Here is a 19902-nt window from a genome sequence, read left to right as displayed (position 1 = left end):
ATTGTATCCTCTATCCTTGGGGGAATGGTGCTAGTTATTGCTAGATCAGTGTAGAATCCTTGTTTCTAGGTAAGCTAAGCCCAGTTTTCTCATTCGTTATATTGCTTTGCTTTTTTGGTTGTTGTCATTTGCTGTCCCAGGCATCAAATGGTCCATAAAACAAAACACTTATCCAACAGGCACACATACTCCGAAAAGAAAAAAACAAATTTCAGAACAAGCAAAATGGCCTTTGCTAAGCCAATACATTAAAGCCCATGCATTTTTCTTTGAGTAATATCTGACTACTTATAGGTAAAGCACCTTGTGCATTGCTTGTCACATAGCAGGTGCCTGAAAAATGTATTTGTTTTCTTTTTTTCTTTCCTTTCCTCTGTTAGAATTCAGTTCTATTGAAAGAACTAGGCTGGGCACTGGAAGTAGAGGCGAAGGAGAAGAACATATTCCCTGGCCTTGGAGAGGTTTGGGGAAAACAGGCACTGAAAACAAATAAAAGTGTGCATGCGGGTATGGAAGAGAAGTAAAAGGGCATTATGGATTAAATTGTGTTCCCTCAAATTTATAAGTGGAAGTCCTACCCCCAGTATCTCAGAATGTGAGCTTCCTTGGGAACAGGGTGACTGCAGATGTAATTAATCAAGATGAGGTCAGATTGCAGTAGGGTGGGCCCCTAATCCAATATGACTAGTGTCCTTATACAAAACAGGATTTGGGGCACAGACACACACAGGGGGAATGCCATGTAAAGATAAAGGCAGAGATCTACAAGCCAAGGAATGCCAGATTGCCAGACAACCACCAGAAGCTGAGAGTCCTGAAACAGACTCTGCCTCCCCACCCTCAGCAGGAACTAAGAACTATGAGACGGTACATTTCCGTTGTTAAGCGACCCAGTTTGTGGTCCTTTCTTATGTGAGCCCTAGAAAATGAATAGAGAGAGCTATAGGAGTATTTAGTGATAGGATGGAGGTTAGGTAGAACCTTTGAGGGACGTGGTGCTTAAGCTGAGACCTGAAAGATGATTCAGAGTTAGTTTGGGAAAAAACATAAAGGAGAGCATTTTGCAGAAGAAAGTAGTATTTTTACATACAGTCAATTGTTACTTTAACATTTATTCTAACAAGCGTGCCTGGTTTCTAATCCCACAACAATTTAGGAGTAGACACAGAGAAGGCCAGGAGGATGGGCTCACCATGTGGGTGATAAAACAGAGGAGCGGTGGTGGAGGACAAAGGAAGACTGCAAAATAGGAGGAACCAGTGGGAAGGGGATACAGGAGGGGGAGAAGAGAAGGAGGAGAAACTAAACAACCCTGGCTCTCTGGGGCTATTGAGTGAAGAAGCAAACATTCGCTGTTAATACTCTTTCATGAAATGGGCTGAAATGGTTGCTGTGGGCATAAAACAACTTTTGGTATTTATAAGGATGACACTGAGCCATCCACGGTGAGTTGCAGTGCCTTGGAGATGTCCTGTTCCAGAAGTGATAACCATACATTGTTGTTTCTTGAACATTTACACGATGCTACTTCGTATTGAAATTGAGCTCCTCCTCTTTTTGTGGTCTTTCATACTCTCTTTCAGAATGTAGATGAAGAAGGTCCCCTACCTTCTAAAACTGGGTTAGGTGGCCCTCTCTTGTGCTCTCGCAGGGACCTCTGTTTTGCTGCATCTAGCGCTCACCATGCTGATCACAACTTGTCCCTGTCATGTTAGGGATCTGTCTCCTACTCTAGACTGTCACCTACTTGGAGCACAACCTGAGACTTTGAAATGAACCTCTGTCCCCCAGAGCCTCCATAAAAACTGGCCAAAAGTGAGCATTAAGTAGATATTTAACAACTCTAGTTTTAAAATATTTCCATGCTAAATGGTAAAAAACAAACAAAAAAATTTGCATTCTTAAACATATAAACCCTTGAGTAACACAAATGCCTTATTTACCAAAGATTTTACAATTCTATGTGTAATTTTTTTTCTCCATTGCAAATTCCTGCTGGTCTCTCTGCCACCAAGAATCAATAAGATGGATTTAATTCTCTTTCTACATAAACCTTTTCTGGTAGTAACCTACCCCGCTATGTTCTCATTTGACAAATTTAGAGTAATTTTGAGTGGGATTGGATTTTTTCCCCCCTTGTTCATAACCAGAGAAAAATTCACATGGTATTTCAAACCGTAATTTTCAGGTTTCCCTTAAAAAGGTTGCTAGGCATAAAGGTCTGGAAAGGTTAGAAAGGAAAACAGAGTTAAAGCCAGAGCACTGCTCTGATTTCTGAATGTCTATTCTCCTTTTTTTGTGGTTATGAGAATTACTGGTGCAATTGGCCCCTGCAGAGACATCTCCTGACTGTTCCCTCTCATTGGTCCAGTTTTGAGGCAGCTGAATAATCTGGAATATGTCCAAGCATTCTGAGCCCAGAGAGGGCCTTATGGAAACCTAATAACTTCTTCTTCTCATGGCCACCCCATTGTGTTGTCTTGGTTTCGTAGACAATCGGAGGCAGTAAAGCTCTAGCTACCATATGCTGGATGCTTACCATGCTTCAGGCATGATGCATGCTGTGCACACTTTAAGCCTCACAGCAACCTCATAAGGAAGCTGTTATGGTCCCTGATTTAGAGCCTAGAAGACTTTCTAACACAGCAAAGATGTTGTTGGTATATCGAAGAGCCAGAACTTGAATCTAAAACGGACTGACTCACAAGCCCATCTTTATTTCACCTGGATGGTGCTGTCTGCAGAGAGAGAGACTGCTGAGGCTGTATTGTGTGGCACAGAGTGGAAGGAGTGAAGTTGAGGGAGGACCATGGGCAGGACCAACGTGCCCTCACAAGACAGGCAGAAACATGGTCCCTCTTGAGTATTGGGAGCTCTATAAAAATGTTCTGAGATTCTCCAGTTAGTAAGAGGTATAAGAAGTAGGACTGTCCACCAAGCCCAACACATGGAACACCGTAGATCCTAAAATACACAAGGAAGAATAGATGGATGGACCAAGACGGAGAGGCAAAATCACAGGTGGGTTCCGCAAGGAAGCAGGGTATTCCCAGGACTGAGAGGCCTGCTTATTCTCCAGCTATAACAGAAAGCTTTGTTCTATGGATAAAAGAAGAAACAAAATGCATACATCTGGCCAGGCTTTTCTCATCTGACTGGGAAACTTTTCTGGAAGAAGGAAGGTATTCAAGACAGAAAAGCCTCTCTCCACAGAGGTGGCTCAATTTGAACCTCCGGTGTCTTCATGATCCGTGCTAGGGGCAGCCTAGCTTAGTGGAGGAAACACCAGTTTTGCATTCAGACAAATCTGAGATTGAATCCTGATACTGTTCTAACATGCTGTGTGATTTCGGGCAAGCCACTTAACCTCTCTGAGCTTTGGCTTCCTCATCTGTGAAACTAGATTGTGATACTTAGAGAAACAGGGGTTAAATGCTTATACTTAGAGAGTCAGTGTGCTTCTTTATTTGGCCTTTCTGAGTATGTGACTTTTGTCTGAGTTGGCTTGTGGTAGCCATCTGCTTAGGAGAGAAAAGAGGACAGGATGAAGTAGAAGAAACGCACTCTACATCACTGTGTGGGAGCCCTTGCCCTGCAGTGGCAGGTTCTCTGGTGACACACCAGCTCTCAGGCTGTCTGGTGTCTACAAGTCACTGGGGAGTGCCAACGAGGCAATCTTTTGGTCAGATCATACTGCTGTGTTTCTTGACTGGCTCAGCTACCCCATGACAGCCCAGAGCTTCTTCTCCTGAGCACTTGCCAGAATCCCAAACAGGGGAGCAGGAGAAAAGTTCCCTGCCACTAGCATTTCCCTCAGTTCATCCAACATCGCTCCCCAACCCTGGATCTGAAGCCCAAAGAGAGAAAGGCGAGCGACATGATCTTAATCTCTTTTCTTTCTTTTCCTTCTCACAGTCTCCCAGAATAAGAGCAGTCAGACGTCCCATCCCTTTTCCTGTCTGTTACACCCTTGTAAAAACTCTGTGGTCTTGCCAACCAAGTCTGGTCCTTGATAAGCTCAAGACTGCTGATAAAGGAATTTAGGGAAAAAAAATTTCCAAAGATAATAGTGTGACTTAAAAATTTTGTTATTGTCTGGTTGCAAAATCATCTTTGAATGTCATAACTTTGAATACTGTATTAACTCAGGGGCAGTAAGGAAGTGCCTAAGATAACAGATTCTAGAGTCAGACTGTCAGGCTCAAAGAATGGCAGAGCCATTCTTCTCTCAGTGGCATTCTTCTGCCACTTCCAAGTGGTGCGAATTTGGGTAAAACCTCTCTGTGCCTTGGGTTCCTCCTCTACAAAACTGGGTTCATAATAGTATCGCATGAGGGTTCTTGTAATAATGAGATTAGTTAGTATAAGGAATAGTGTCTGGTACCTCATAACCCCTGTGAGTGTTTATTACGTATACAGGTGTGTCTTTCCCTTCGCCATCATTACCATCATCCACAGCCTCCTCCTCATCGTGTTTCTTTGTGTTACTTCTGTAATAAGTCCTAATTTCCAAGCCCTAACCAGGTATATGGAAGTCATAGGCCATCCAGGGAAAAAGCTCATATACTCAGGAAGAAAAAAAAAAAGAGACAAACACATTAATAATTTGAAAAATACATAGTCCCTAAGCATTGTATTCTAGTTAATGAAGTTGTTTCCCATGGGGATATGAGTTAATAATTCCGCTTTGCTATAAATGTATACTGGAATTGAATAATTAACTAAATGGATAGTGAAGGATGGGAGCTCGGTTTTACCATCGTTGGGGTAGGAGGTTAGAGATAAGGAGAGGAGGAGGCTAGAATGACCCACTTGGTAATGAGTTGGAGTTGGAAATGTCAGGGTGAATCTATGCCTAGGTTACTATAGATACAGATAGTTACATATGTAAATAGTAAAAGATACGTGTATGTCCACGTGTTAGTATACACATATGGATCTCCTTACTCTGTCAGCTGAGAGGCACTAGAAGCTAGGAGCACACGTAGCACCTAGATCCTGGTTTCTGGTACCATTCTCCAATAAAACGAACGAGGCTCCTTGAAGAAATGGGTGATTGTTGGACTAGGATAGGAGATATATAAGATGAGCCTGGAGAACCTTGTATTGCCAGAATGTAAGGAAGTGGTCAAAAAATTTAAAAGATGATGGGATATGTCAAAAGGACACAGGAGCCAACTAAAATAGTTTATGATGGCCAAACCTGGAACAGTTTCAGCAACAAAAGAAAATAATGTAGTATTGGATTATAATTTAAAGTATAAAATACATAGCCATGCGTTCACATTGCTGTGAAATAAATAAATAAACAAGGAAGAAGAGACAAATCCCCCACGAAGAATTCCAAATAGTTTATGTAGACACTCTCCACTCAAGCAGGAAGAATGTAATTCCCTAATCCTTAAGTGTGGATGGCACATAGTGACTTCCTTCCAAAGAGTAAAGTGTGGAAAGAGGGGAAAACTGAGTAATTTTATGCAGGAGAAATCCGACCAACACCAATTCTTCCAGCTGATAAATATTAGCATCCATAGTGATAAGTCAGTATAGCATGTATCTTTGATGTATTACAATGAGAATGTCATTTTATCTCTATGGCTTTCCTCCCCCAAACCCATAACCCCAATCTAGTCATGAGAAAAATGTGAGACAAATTCCATTCCAGGGACATCCCACAAGGAATGTCCTGACCAGCGCTTCTCAAAACTGTCCAAGTCATGAAAAACAGGGAATGTCTGAGGAACGGTCACAGATAAGAGGAGCCTAAGGAGACATGACTAGATTTGATATGGCGTCTGGATGAGATTCTGGAACAGAGAAAAGGACATTTAAGCAAAAACTAAGGAAACCTAAAGTGTGGGCTTTATTAATAGAAAAATAGCGATATATGTTGAAGTCAGGAAACAGAAGTTTAAGAATAATTTCTAGATCTACAAGCTAAACCCAGAAATAAGGAAGAGTGGAAAAATGTACTGGAATTTGCCCCCAGGAGTGGGATAGGAGATAGAAATGGAGAAACGTGATTCCACTGATGTCCTTAAGTTATTTGGTCCTGTAGTATTTGTTCATATGTGCATGTATTACTTTGATTTTTTTTTAAAAAAGAATGTGTTAAAAAAAACATTGTATATGCTTCTTCATTTTATTTATATTTCTCAATAAATTGTTTTCATAAAACACAATTTTACTATAAAATAGTGATATATCAACATTGTTCATTAATTATAACAAATGTAGCATAATAATATGTTAATAATAGGGAAACTGGGTCTGGAGTATATTGGGATATATTGGGAACTCTGTGTATTATCCTTTCAGTATTTCTGTAAATCTAAAACTGTTCTACAATAAAAAGTTTATTTAAAAATATAGTGTCTAGATAAACTAGATATGCGTCTCTCATCATACACTAAAATCAACTCAAAATGGCTTAAAGACTTAAGTATAAGACCTGAAACTGTAAAATTACTAAGGGAAAATGTAGGTGAAACACTCCAGCAACTAGGTCTGGGCACAGACTTTATGAACAGGAGCCCAAAAGCACAAGAAGCAAAAGAAAAAATAAACAAATGGGACTATATCAAACTAAAAAGCTTCTGCACAGCAAAGGAAATTATCAACAGAGTGAAACGACAACCTACAGTGGGAGAAAAGTTTTGCTAACTATGCATCTGACAAGGGATTAATATCCATAATATACAAGGAACTCAAACAATTATATAGTAAAAAAAAAACCAAATAACCCAATTAAAAAATGGGCAAAGGAGCTGAATAGACATTTTTCGAAGGAAGACATACTAATGGCCAACAGGTACATGAAAAAATGCTCAACATCACTAGTCATCAGGGAAATGCTAATTAAAACTACATTGAGAAACCACCTCACTCCAGTTAGGCTGGCTATAATTAAAAAGTCAGTGAATAACAAATGCTGGTGAAGGTGTGCAGAGAAGGGAACACTCCTACACTGTTGGTGGGACAGTAAATTAGTACAACCACTATGGAAAACAGTATGGAGGTTTCTCAAACAACTACAGATAGATTTTTCATATGTCCAGCAATCACACTTCTGGGTATATACCCAGAGGACTGGAAATCATCATGTCAAAGGGATACCTGCACTCCCATGTTCATTGCAGCTCTGTTTACAACAGCCAAGACATGGAAACAACCTAAATGTCCATCAATGGATGATTGGATAAGGAAACTGTGGTATATATACACTATGGAATGCTACTCTGCCATAAAAAAAGAATGAAATACTCCCATTTGCAACAAAATCAATGAGCCTGGAGAAACTTATGTTGAGTGAAATAAGCAAAGCTCAGAGGGATAAATATTGCATGTACTCACTCATATATGGGAGCTAAGAGAGAAAGAAGGAAGGAATGAAAGACCACAGTAGTGCATTGGATTTGCAGAGAGAGAGAACATTCTATGGGCTACAAAGTGGAGCGGGTTGGGGGTCAGGGGAGGAAGATTGGGGGATAATTGGGTGGGGGACACAGGGTACAAATGCAATTTGTGGTTATGGGTATACAGCCAGTATGAATCTGGCCCCCACATCATAGGCACAAGGGGAGACAATCAGCTTTGTATCTCATGAATATTCATAACCAATAAAAATATATATTGTCCCTTTATTACTACCTCATAGGGTTGACATGAGGATTAAAGGAGATAGATGAAGCGTGAGAAGTTCTTTACCAAGTGTCTGGCAGGTGATCTGTGCTCCACAAAACAGCACTGTTTGACCACCCAGTGCCTTTCTGTGCTATTCTTCTTTGTGAAATACTTTGAAGGATTTATTTGTATCATCTCCTCCAAGATGAGCCAAATGGTCATATTGTCCATTTCTGTTGCCTATTAACAGAAATACCTGAAACTGAGTAATTTATAAAGAAAGAATACTTATTGCTTACAATTTTGGCAGCTGATAAGTCCAAAGTCCAGGGAACACATCTGGTGTCACATGGCAAGAATGGCAGAGCAGAGAGAGATCTAACTTCTCCCTCCTCCTTTGAAAGCTTTCAGAACCATGACCATGACCACAATTAAACCGTCAATGGATTAATCCATTCACTTGAGCATGGTTCTCACAATCCAATCACCTCTTCAAGGCCCCACAATTTAGTTACCATATTAGGATTTCTCACCCTCTTAACATTGTCACAGTGGGGGTTAAGTTTCTGATACTTGGACTTTGGGGGACACAATTCAATCCACAGCACTGGCCTAGTTTCTAATAGCTGTTGTTTGTCTCATCTGCACGGAGATACTTAGAGTGTTTGTAGCTGAGCATTTTTACCTTAATTGACCCCATCTGAATTGCATCCATTTTATTTCTGTTTAGTGACTAAGATATACCGCATAATAAGGTTACTTACATGGCGGTTACCTTGGCACAAGTCTGCCAGATGCTTCCAATTAGAGTAATTGTATCTTAACTGCCTTTGAAAATGATTGTTAGATACATGAGGTGCCTTTCCTGTCTTAGGAAGGACAGCACAGGTCACCATCCGCTTCTGTGACTGAGGGTCTCGATGGGATGCAGTATCACAGAACAGCAAGTCCTTGTATTTTGAAGTGTCATGACGAGTTGCAAGACTGTCCTGAGGTGGGGAAAGTTTTCTTGTGGCATTGGGTAGGGAGTACCTTTCCACAAGGGTGGGTTAGATAGCTCTGGGGTTGAGGCATGTCTGCAAGAGAAATCATTCTCCTGAGTTCAAGACCTCTTATTAGATTCATTTTATGGTTATGGCTGTGCAAAATAAATTATATATATATCATGCATATTATATGTGTGTATATAGACATATGAGGGTACTTCAAAAAGTTCATGGAAAAATAGAATTAAAAGATAATACGAATCTTTCCATGAACTTTTAAAAGTACCTTTGTACATATATACATGTAAATACATACATACATATACATATATACACACATATATACATACACACACATATTTATTCTCTCATCTTGGCAAGGACAGGATTTGCTGATTCTGCTAGATCTTACCCACTCTGTGCCCTTCACCCACCCTACTGTTCTACTTTTCTTGGATGCCAAACTGGGTTTCATGTCCCATCTCCATTTTTGTTTCTCCTCCTCAGCTGGATATATCCATGGAAAACTCACAGAGCGATTGCGCTGCCTGGTCTGGTTCATCTTCCTGTCTAGTAAAATGAAAATAGAATTTTAAGAACCCAGCCACAAATGTCTGTTTAATAATTCTTGATTGCTTCCCTGAGATGGTGATTTTAATATTTCTGAATATTCAATGCCTGGAAGCTAACACAAAATGACTATCTAAAACTGCCAGAAATTTGCTTCCTGCGGTTCTGAATGTGAAAGTGGAAACATGACTTTGGGGCAGGCTTCTTTCTTCTTTTGAGAGGGATCACTTTGGTGGGCCCTCTTGGTCATGCTTGCTTATATTAAGTAACTACTTGATGCCCTTGAGGTAGCTCAGAACTTGGAAGAAATAATCTAAAAGCAAATACTTTATAATGGAATATTAAGGATCCTGTTTAATAATATAAAAGGCTGTCCCCAGATGTTCTGTGAGGAACATCTCTACAGACTTTTTTTCCCCTTTAATGAAGCATTTAACATTCCCCCAGCAGGCCTGGAAACAGGATTTGGGCATATTGAGTAAGGTCTGGGATCTAGGGAGACAAGACTTGAGAGAAAGGACTTATACTGGATGATAGGCTTTGAAGTGTCAACGCTTTAATCAGACAGGCTAGTGTTTGGGATCTATTTCAGGGGTGGGGGGGAAGACCTGCCACTGAGACACTAGTTAGTTTATTTATGAATGTCTCTGGGCGTTCTCTATGCATAACTCGGCCCATTTGTTGCTTACCATTTCTACTGCAGCTCTGTAGAAAACCGAGGGGCAATACCTTTTCTGTCTTCATGCAATCCTCGGGCTTGCCTTCTTCACTGTAGCCCCATGGGCAGCCTCCTCTCTGGTCAGTTCCAGCTGTCCCCAGAGGGAATTCAGACAATAGTTGCATTAGTCAGAACCCTACACTGCAAGTGACAGGAACCCCAAAGCATACTAGGTATTTAGAAAGACGCTTCTCTATCCCCCCAGCTTCTTTTGTGTGGGTATGAGCCTTATTTTTTTCATAGTGAAGATATATTTTCTCCACATAGTAGGTTCAAACTCACTTGAGTTCATGGCCTCCTAGCTCCTTGACTCCAATGGTTCCAAGTAGAAAAATTCATGGAAGAATTCTGATTGGCCCAGCCTAGATCACATGCACCCCTCTGGCCCAATCACTGAGAAGAAGGAAGTATTGTGATTGGTTGGATTTGGATCACATGGTCACTTCAATGGCCAGAGGGGTGAATTACTGCAGCATTTGTGCCTTTACCAATTGGATGCATACCTGCCTGCTTTTCAACTCTTACCTCGCTGAGTAAGGATGTGTCTGGCCACCAGCACTTGCTCTGCCCGTGAACATGGCAGTTTGCAAGTGCTAAGGAATTCATGTCTCCCAGAAGCAGCCCTCAACCAATGACTGATGGGAGTTGGTGTATAAATACTAAAGGGCTCCCTTGCTCTTGGGTGACAATTTTGAAGCATACACTCAATACCATTTGCCAGAATTCCAGCGTGGGATTAAACTCCAGTTCACCACAGTTGCAGCTTGTTTGGCAGTGCACTCTTTATTTGCTTCTTTTTCTTCCTTGTCTTGGTACCCCACCCTTTTGCCACAAGTATTTCTTGAGATCACCTCCCAAATATGCTTGGAGTTGAGTCCTTATTTTAGTGACTTTTGGGGAAATACAAACTAAGACAGTTACTATGATTGGCACCTCATCACATGACTCCAATGACGCTGGAACAGTGTACCAAAGGAAGTGGTGATTTGAATAAACAAAAACAGTAGCTTTCCACTAAGAAGTATGTCACGAAAAACAAACACACATGCAGAACAGCAAACAATGATAACTTACAGTAAATATTATAGGAAGAATAAAGGAGCCACATAAGAACAAGATCACAGGTAAAGTCTAGTTCTCGAACTATGGCCCTTGTGCCATATCTGATGTCACCTGTTTTTATAAATAAAGTTTTATTGGAACACAGCCACGTTTATTCATTTACATAATGTCTAGTGCTGCTTTCATGCTACAATGGCAAAGTTGAATAGTTGCAACAGAAACTGTATGGCGTGCAAAGCCTAAAGTATTTGTGATCTGGCCCCTTACAGAAAGTCTGCTGATTCCTGCTCTAAACTTGTCGCAATGCATGTGAACTCTGGAGTATACACCATTCTATAAAGTTATCCCTACCTTCAGGCAAGGGGCTGGTCTTTGTCAGCATGGCATTGTTAGCTGACCACCCCAGGCATTGAGTCTGAGGTGGCTCCATCAGCTGAGAGCAACCCTCTGGATGCCAGGGGCAGCTGTGAACCGTTAGCAACCAACATTCCCAGCAGCTGAGAAATGGATGCTTATGTCAGGTAATGGGGACCTTCCAAGTAACTGCCAGCATCTACTGCAATGTGTACCTGGATCGACACATGTGCCTCATGTAGCTGGAGAGAACCCCTATTTCCTGCCCAACTGAGTCTTCATTATCTCACCTGGACTCTCTGTCTCCCATTTCACTCTTGCCTCCTATCCATCCATCCCATCACTCTCAGGATGAAGATGGGAATGCTTAACAAGTTCTACTAGGTCCCGCCAGCCTCTCCAGCCCCACCTTGTTTTACTTTCCTCACACTGTATTCTCCAGCCACATATAGCTTGAGGCCAGAGGCGTTCTTTCAGTTCCTGAGCACACCAGGTTCCCTCCTCCTTCACGCTATTGTTCGTGCTGTCTCCTCTGCCTGGAACACACTCTTTGTACCTTCTATCTTCTACCATGCTTCTTGAACCTCTCTCCCTGTGAATCTTATCCACCTTCAGTAGCCAATATTCAGTTTGCATGCCTTTACATATTTTTTTTCTGCCTTGTGCAAACCACAGCACACAAAAATTATGCATAGATTTTCTTTAATAAAAATGCTACATTTTTTGTATTACTTTGAAGCTAGCTTCTCCTCCTTAACAGTACAAATCATAAGAAACTATCCAGTTTGATGTATATAGAATTAATTCGTTTTTTTCTAACAGTCACATGATATTCCATCATATGTATGTACATCCTATGTATTGTGGTAATTTAAGAATTTTCATATTGGTAGGAATTCCGATTGTTTCTGTGTTTTTTTTTTTTTCATTTTATGAACAATCATGCAAAAAACATCTCTGGACAAATATTTTTACATTCTGATGCTTATATCTGCATAAGCTCAATCCCTAGAAGTGGCATTGTGTGATCAACATATACCTGCACTTTCAATTTCAGTATATAGTGTCAGATTGCTTCCTGTAAAGTAGCAAATTGCACATCCACCAGCAGCTTATGAGGCTTCCCAGATCCCAACATCTTTGCAATCAGTCTGTCAATACTTTTAATGTTTGCCAATCTCCTGGCAAAGGACTGGCTTCTCATTTTTCTTCTGACTTGCATTTCCTTGACTATTATTAAGGCTATAACATCTATATCTTTTTTGTACATGTATCTTTTCGATAACAAAAATAGCCCTTCCACTCATAGGACCTTAACATGTTAATTTAGAGGGCAGGTGGAGACGTTCTGAACACATCCTTTGCCCTTTGAGGTGATATCAGAAGAACACCCATCTGTCCTCAATTGCTCTCCAATGGAGATTCCGGAGTCAGTTGTTTCCTGTGCATCTGCACTCTCTCCGGATGTGGTGATGTTGGAGTGGGTAAAGGTTCTGCCCTATCTGTGACCACCTTTCTCTGTCTTTTTACTTTCAGATGCCACCCAGATGAACAATGCGGTGCCCACCTCCCCTCTGCTCCAGCAGATGGGCCATCCACATTCATACCCCAATCTGGGCCAGATCTCTAACCCCTACGAACAGCAGCCACCGGGCAAAGAACTCAACAAGTACGCCTCCCTAAAGGCAGTCGGTAAGGGCCCCTTGAACGGATCTGTTTTCTTTCTCCTCTCTCTGCTCTACTTTGCTGCTCCTTCTAGATATCTTCCTCTGCAACGTTTTTTCTATTCCTTTTTCTGTCTCTCCCTTTTTTCTTGTCTCTCTTTGTTTCTACCTCTATCTATCTCTGTCTTTCTGTCTCTGTCTCTTTTTCTCTCTTTGGCTCTTTTTGTCCGTATCTCTATTTGTATATCTATCTATATATGTATCAATCATATTCTGGGTCTCTATCTGGGACCCAGGTTACTAAGGATCAGAGCTCCTCCGCTGCTGTCTGTGATCCAGATCAAGTCCTACCTTGTTGTGTGGGGCAGGGTGGTTGGGCGAGGGGCAACTGTGGGGTGAAGGCTATTTCCTGGGAGGAGGACCTGGATGCTAACTAGGTCCATCTGACACTTCAACCCCTTCATCATCCCCTATCTGCTCTAGTGAATCCTCAGGGAACCTCGGCACAGAAGCCAGGTCTCTCAGTCTCAGGAATGCCTTGCCCTTTAGTGGGTAACACGCTTCATCCAGAGAAGTCAGTAAATAATGCACATTCCTACCCCAGGCAGCTTCTGCTCTTCAAGATGTACATGTACACTGGGGTAGGCAGCCGGGTGCTACTACTAACTGAGTTCTTATCAAGTGTGAAACACTGCCTTAGTCCCTTAACACACACACTCATTTTCTCACAGCAATCCAAAGAGTAAGGCACAATTACTACCCCAATTGTCAGGTCAGGAAATTGAGACTCTAAGAGGCTAATTAAACTTGCCCTAAACTAAGCAGCGGTAGGTGACAGAGCTAATTGAACCTGTGTTTTTATCAGTCCAGAGCCAATGTTTCCACTACTTCCCCGGTTCTCCAGTCCATTCCCCTACTCCTGCATGAGGGAATGTGACACAGTAACCCTGACAGTGACCAGGGTCCTGAACAGTTTGCTCCTAGAAGAGTTCTATTGGATAGAAGCAACAGCCGCAGCAAAGTTAGCGAGTCCTGAGTCCTGATTGGCGGTGGCAACCTCAGGTTTCCCTAAGCCAGTAGTTCTCCCATGCAAATGCACGTTAGTAGACTTAGGTGGAGAGCAGGTGGAACGTACTGAGGCCACAGTCTCATTCTAGAGATTTTAATTGAATTGGTTGAGGATGGGGTTCACACATGGGCATTTTCAAAGAGCTCTCCAGATGTTTCTAACCTGAAGCCAGGGCTGAAAGCCATTGATGAAAACCATTCCATCAGCCCAACGTCCAGAAAACCTAAAGTGCTTGCTCTGAACTTTCTCTTAAACTCTATGTTTTCTCTCTACATTCCCATGCATTCTTAGTCCAGGAGGAAATTTCTCTCCTTTCCTTATCACTGTGTCCTGTGAGTTCAGTTTTTCCTCCCTGTTTCAGAGGAGGGATTTCCAAGCCAGGCTTTCCACTGAACCTGTCCCTTCTCTGAGTTTATTCCTTAGAGAGCTGGAAAGAGTCTTGGGCAACACTTAACCCTTCTTTAGGCCTCAGTCTTCTAATCTGTGAAATGGGCATAAAGGTGCTTGTGAGAGTAAAACAAAATGACTCATATTATGGCCTAGTAAAGAATATTCTTTCCACATATATTACGCATATATTATCTCCCTTCTCCAGAGCTCCACTGTCTTGTTACTAGTATCTCCATGGGTGAATCATTTTCTGATTCCCATCTCATAACATGCTCAGATTTCATGGGAAGGTCTTCTTTTTAAGTGTCTTTAAACATTCTCCTTTTCAAGTATGAAATCCTGTCTTTCTTGGCAGAATTGACTGTCAGAAGCCCCAGAGTAAAATGAAACAATTCACTTTGAGAGAGATTCTGTTTTATTGGTAAAAGCTCTTTAGGTATTCTAAGATTTATTTATTTATTCATTCCCACATACTTTTGGTTCCTGGAAAACTTTGGGCAGGCAGAAGACCCCACAGACCATGTACTTTCCTTTATTATCCACTGCTTATCCTCTTTTCTGTCCCTGCTGCCAAGCTGCTCATTAGAGATGGGATGGGAGATAGTTGCTGATTGATGCAGGTATGAAATATCCTAATTCTTTTATAAACTAGCACCAGAACCCCCTGTGCATGTCTGTGATGCTTGTGGTAACCATAGTTTACAAACATCAGATTCACAAAACAAGTGTAGCATAGGGCCAGGCTCATACTAGGTGCTAAGTGTTTGTACCAGAAGTCTATCTTTAGAAATTCACATTCTCCAGTCTCCTAGGACTCCCAGATGGAATCACTCAAACAGGGCTTGAGCCAAATTTATGATATCAAGGTTATACAGATTAACACAAGCTTTTCTAAATCCGACGACCTGTAAGACCTTATATACTAGCTACCCATGTTTCATGTTGAATTTCTATGCCCAACTCAACTCCTTATGCCCCTTGACCATAGATTCCCTCTATTCCATGGTGCATGTTTGCACAGCATAGGCGCCCTAAGCATGTTCAAATATACTCAGATATTACTAACAGGGGATGAGGGCTGTTGCCTAGGAGAATTAGTGTTAGGGCGTCTTCACCAACATAACTGCGGAAGCCTTTATACACTATCTGGTAGAGTCCTTTCGCTTCTGAGCCCTGCAGTTAGATGATAAACAGTGTCTGCTGTTATATTTGATTCTTCTCTAGATGTAAAAAAAAAGAAAAAAAAAACACATCAGCTTAGATACCTTTCTATTTTTGAACTGGCCACACTATTCTATGCAACTCATTTCTTCCACTTAGTCTCAGAGTCTCCCTCCCCAACACCCCGTAGCTCTCTAGAAAAATAACACATGGATATTCCAACATCCTTGATTCTCTGCAGGATTTATACAGGGCTCTTATATATGCAAATGTCTGCAGTGAATTTGGAATTAAATTTGCAGTATAAAACTTATTTAACACTCTTTGGGTAACCCTTTGTTTCACAAATCAGGAACTCCTGAAATGTTTATTGAGTGAATAAATGAATGAGCTCGTTTTTGACAAGAATCAAGAATAGCTTGGTTATAAGGAAGCACCTTTATATCTCCTAGAAAACCCTGAAGGATCTCACTTGAGGAACCCTCCCAGATCCTGAATATGGTTGATGTGCCCCACTTCTTTACTCTTCTTTCTGACTGCTGTGGGAGTTCACAAGTGGTCCCGGTCTCTAGTGAATAGAAGGACAGTTTGGAGCAGACAGAGGGACTGCTTGACCCAATCAGTCTCCCAGGAGTTCAGCATCTGCCTGCACAAATGAAATGCAAATCCCATAATAAATGTTCTTTCAAGAGTTCTTTATTAAGGCATAATGTGATCATGGTGTGAATGATGAAATGCATTTCATTAATGAAATCATTACCACCCGGGAGAGAAGTTGTTTAAAAAATGGTTTGCTGTTGAAAACTCAGCAACCTCCGATAACCAGAGTCATTTTCTAAAAAATTTTAATCCAGTGAATAAGGGGAGGGTTAGACAACCTTCAGGGTTAACTGCAAAGTTCAAAAATGCCTCTGGGAAATAAACTTCTCTTGGAGGCTTTAATAGCCAGATCATCGGGTGCGTGATCAGAGGTTTCGTCTTGGCCCTGGGTTTCACCTTACTTAGCTGTATGACTTTGAGCCGGTCACTGAAACTCTTGAACAGCCGCTTGTTCTGGTGAAAAATGAGGAAGCTGAACTATACAGTCTCAAAGTCCCATTCTAATTTTAAAATGAGAAGATTAAATAATTTCACTCATTCTAATTAGAATACCTGTGGGCCATTAAACATGCACCATTCATTCACTGCCAATTCTGAGGAAAGAAACGGTTTGAAAAAAAGATGGTAACTCTTGGTTGTTCTGGAGACAAATCCTCACCAAACCTGCCTTCCTTTCTATTGTATTTTTTAAATTCTATTTTTGTTTGCTTGTTGAAATTACCCTCATTTATGTTTAAACAGAGCTCATTTCTCTCTACAATTCAGGCATTTGGGCATGTACTATCTGAGCATGTGACTACAGAATGGTCTCTGTTCCCAAGTGATTCACTGCCCAGCTATTGGCAAAAGATTAGCACACACTAGGGAAATGTGAGGGACTAAGCCATATAGGACTCTGTTCAAGAAGGAGTAATAGGGTTGAATTATCATTCATTCAATTCACTCATTGTCCAAACATTTAGTCTGGTGTCCCTTGACTGCAGGTTACATTGAGCTATAGACCAAGTTTATCCCATTTGTCGATGTATCTTCAGCACCTAGCACCACGTGGGTAAAGCCAATGAACAACACCACGTGGCGGGCACCACATCAAGTCAGGAGGCTGAGATGATCAGCAAGATGGCAGAATGTAGCACGGCCCCTGCAATTAGTCAGGACTGAGTTTGAGACCTAGCTCAGACATTTATCAAGTAATTGCAGGAATTACTTAACCTCCTCAGGTCTCAGTTTCCCCATCTGTAAAACAGAGATAATAATAACACACAGCTAATGACTTGGAAGATTCAATGATAGAGCAAGTAAAATGCTTAGGCTGGCACATAGTCAGCCCTCAGTGAATGCTGCAGCATATTAATCCCAGACCAGAGTCATCTGATGGTCATATTCTTCCTCTAATCTCCAAGATACATTAATTAATATGCAATTGTCCAAATTTCATTTTTAGGGAGGGAGAATTGGATCTGTATTCTTCACTCCAGTATGATGGGAAAGAAATACATGAAAATTAAGTCACATTTGGGATCTGATAAAAACAAACAAACAACCAAACAACAAATGGGTTTTCTGAGCTGTCCTAAGGACCAGCAAAGATTTAGCCCAAACCTCCTCTTTCCCCATCCATAGTCTGGACAATAAAGTTTGATGCCCAGATGTATGGGTTACTACAATCCATCAAAGAAATATTCAGTTTCTCTCATTTGACTCTTCTTATTAAGGCATAAATATGGGTTTAAACATTTTAGAAATATTTCCCACTGAGGCTGAAGTCAAGAAGTATCTCTTGTTATAGACTGAGTCAAAATGTAACCTGAAAATTCAGTTAGGCACACAAGTTCCCTGGCCTGAGCTGTCCATGCGATAGGTGGTTACAGTGTAAGAACCTACCCCTGCGATTCTTCATAGGTCCATGTTTGCAAGTCAGAAGTATTTGCAAAAATAGCCCTAAGGATCACCTGATGGTTCAGAGAGGGATGACTCCTGCCTCCAGAACGGAGAAAAGACCACCCTTTAATGTAGTTCCCAATGAGCATTGCAAACAGAAAGTTGCCTGCACCTTCGCATTTATCTCCCTGTTGGCTCCTTGTCCAGTTTTTCCTCTAGGTTTCTGAAAACCGAATTCCTAGGCTACCAAAGGAGCCTGACCATGTGCCCTTCAGATGGCTCAGTGCAACCTGCCACCCAGTATAAGAAAGAGACAGGATGCACCAGCATCATTGATACAGTATCATCTGCCTTCATTTGAATTCGAAATTTTAATTTTACGAAAATATTTTCTCTGTTGCTATCTGAAAAATGATTAACTATTTTGACAGAATCACATTACATTTTCCAATAGCACTTTTTAAATCCACAGCAACAATGCATTTCGATGTGGCAGGAACTACCTCTTCACTCTTGCTGTAGGAATTATGCATGAAAACCGTAAGAGATGTATGAGTCTCTCAGCTGTGGGTTGATCTCTACTAGTTTAATTTTTTTTAAGTTAGGGTAAATCAGGATAATTACTATATTTATCATTATACAATGTGATCATTTTTTGTGGCCCTTTACCAGTTTCTCACAAACCCCCTCCCCCTTTCTCACCTCTGCTGGCCTCAGTTCCATTCTCTCCTTTTGAAAGTTCAACAAATTATTGTGATTGTTATATCTTTCTTTCTTTTTTATTTATTTGTTTATTTTTTAGCACATATTGCACACAGGTATTGATATTCAACGCTGTACCCCACAGATATGTACAACCAACTCACTGAACTCACAAACAGCACACATCTGAAGGAGGCAGTAGTCCCAACGTTTTGCAGATGGGGAAACTGAGGCTCAGTATAGTTAAATACTTTTCCCAAAGTCACACTGTTAGTAAATGGCAGATCCAAGACTCATATTCTCGATTGCCTGACTCAAATCCTGTGTTCTTCCCATGAAACAATGAATGCTGTCTTTCCCAGAGCAATTTTTGGCACCTGAAGGACGGACATAACCAGGCAAAAGAAAGTCTGGGGACACCATTCTCCTTCTCCCCACCCACCCCCCTTCTTTTAGGGTAGGGGGTTTATTAAGGTACTAATTGTTTTTCTTTGTTTGGAAGTGAAATATTTCCCATGATGCTGAATATAACTGAAGTGTAACATAGTTGAGGTATGCTATACTATTCACATGCAGTGAGATACACAGAAGTGTGATTATTGAAAAAAATGCATACATTTGGGTCACCAACATCCCAATAAAGATAAAAGATATTTTCATAACACTGAAAGTTCCCTCATATATCCCCTTCCTTTCAATACCTTAGGTCCATCACCTTTTAATAAGCATTTAATTTTCCACCCAACCAATATTTATTTCATGTCCACTAATGCTGCCATGTCCAAAGTGGGGACTTAACTACATGTTTGGTAGCCTGTGTGACATCTCATTAAGTGCTCTTATTGTCAATGGATTTATGAAAGAAAACTTCTTACTGCCTTGTCAAAGTTAAGCCCTGTCTTTGGTGCTGGGGACAGAGGTGACAATGGAGTGCTTCCTGCCTTCAAGGCCAACAGTGATGGATTTGATTTGGGGATAAGATGGCTTCCTTGGAACCAGTGACTCAGTGGCTGGGTCATTCTTGTGTCCACCCACACAGGAAGTTCTGGGGCTGCATCACTATTTGCAGATGACCCTGGCTCCGAGGGAGAGGGAACACCAGTCAACCCATACAGGTCTCAC

At 41.2% G+C, this 19902-nt stretch overlaps 1 protein-coding gene across 1 annotated transcript in view; it reads left to right on the top strand.

Annotated features, from left to right (window-relative positions):
* SHISA9 (shisa family member 9) overlaps positions 1 to 19902 on the top strand; it is a 284010-nt gene that overhangs the window by 247019 nt on the left and 17089 nt on the right. The window contains exon 3 of the mRNA XM_063101327.1: positions 12850 to 13005. Within this exon, the coding sequence (XP_062957397.1) occupies positions 12850 to 13005 (156 nt within the window). The remainder of the gene's footprint in view (positions 1 to 12849; positions 13006 to 19902) is intronic.

Source organism: Cynocephalus volans, chromosome 6 (genome assembly GCF_027409185.1).
Source record: "Cynocephalus volans isolate mCynVol1 chromosome 6, mCynVol1.pri, whole genome shotgun sequence".
NCBI lineage: Eukaryota > Metazoa > Chordata > Mammalia > Dermoptera > Cynocephalidae > Cynocephalus > Cynocephalus volans.
This window is presented reverse-complemented; position numbering and strand designations above follow the sequence as displayed.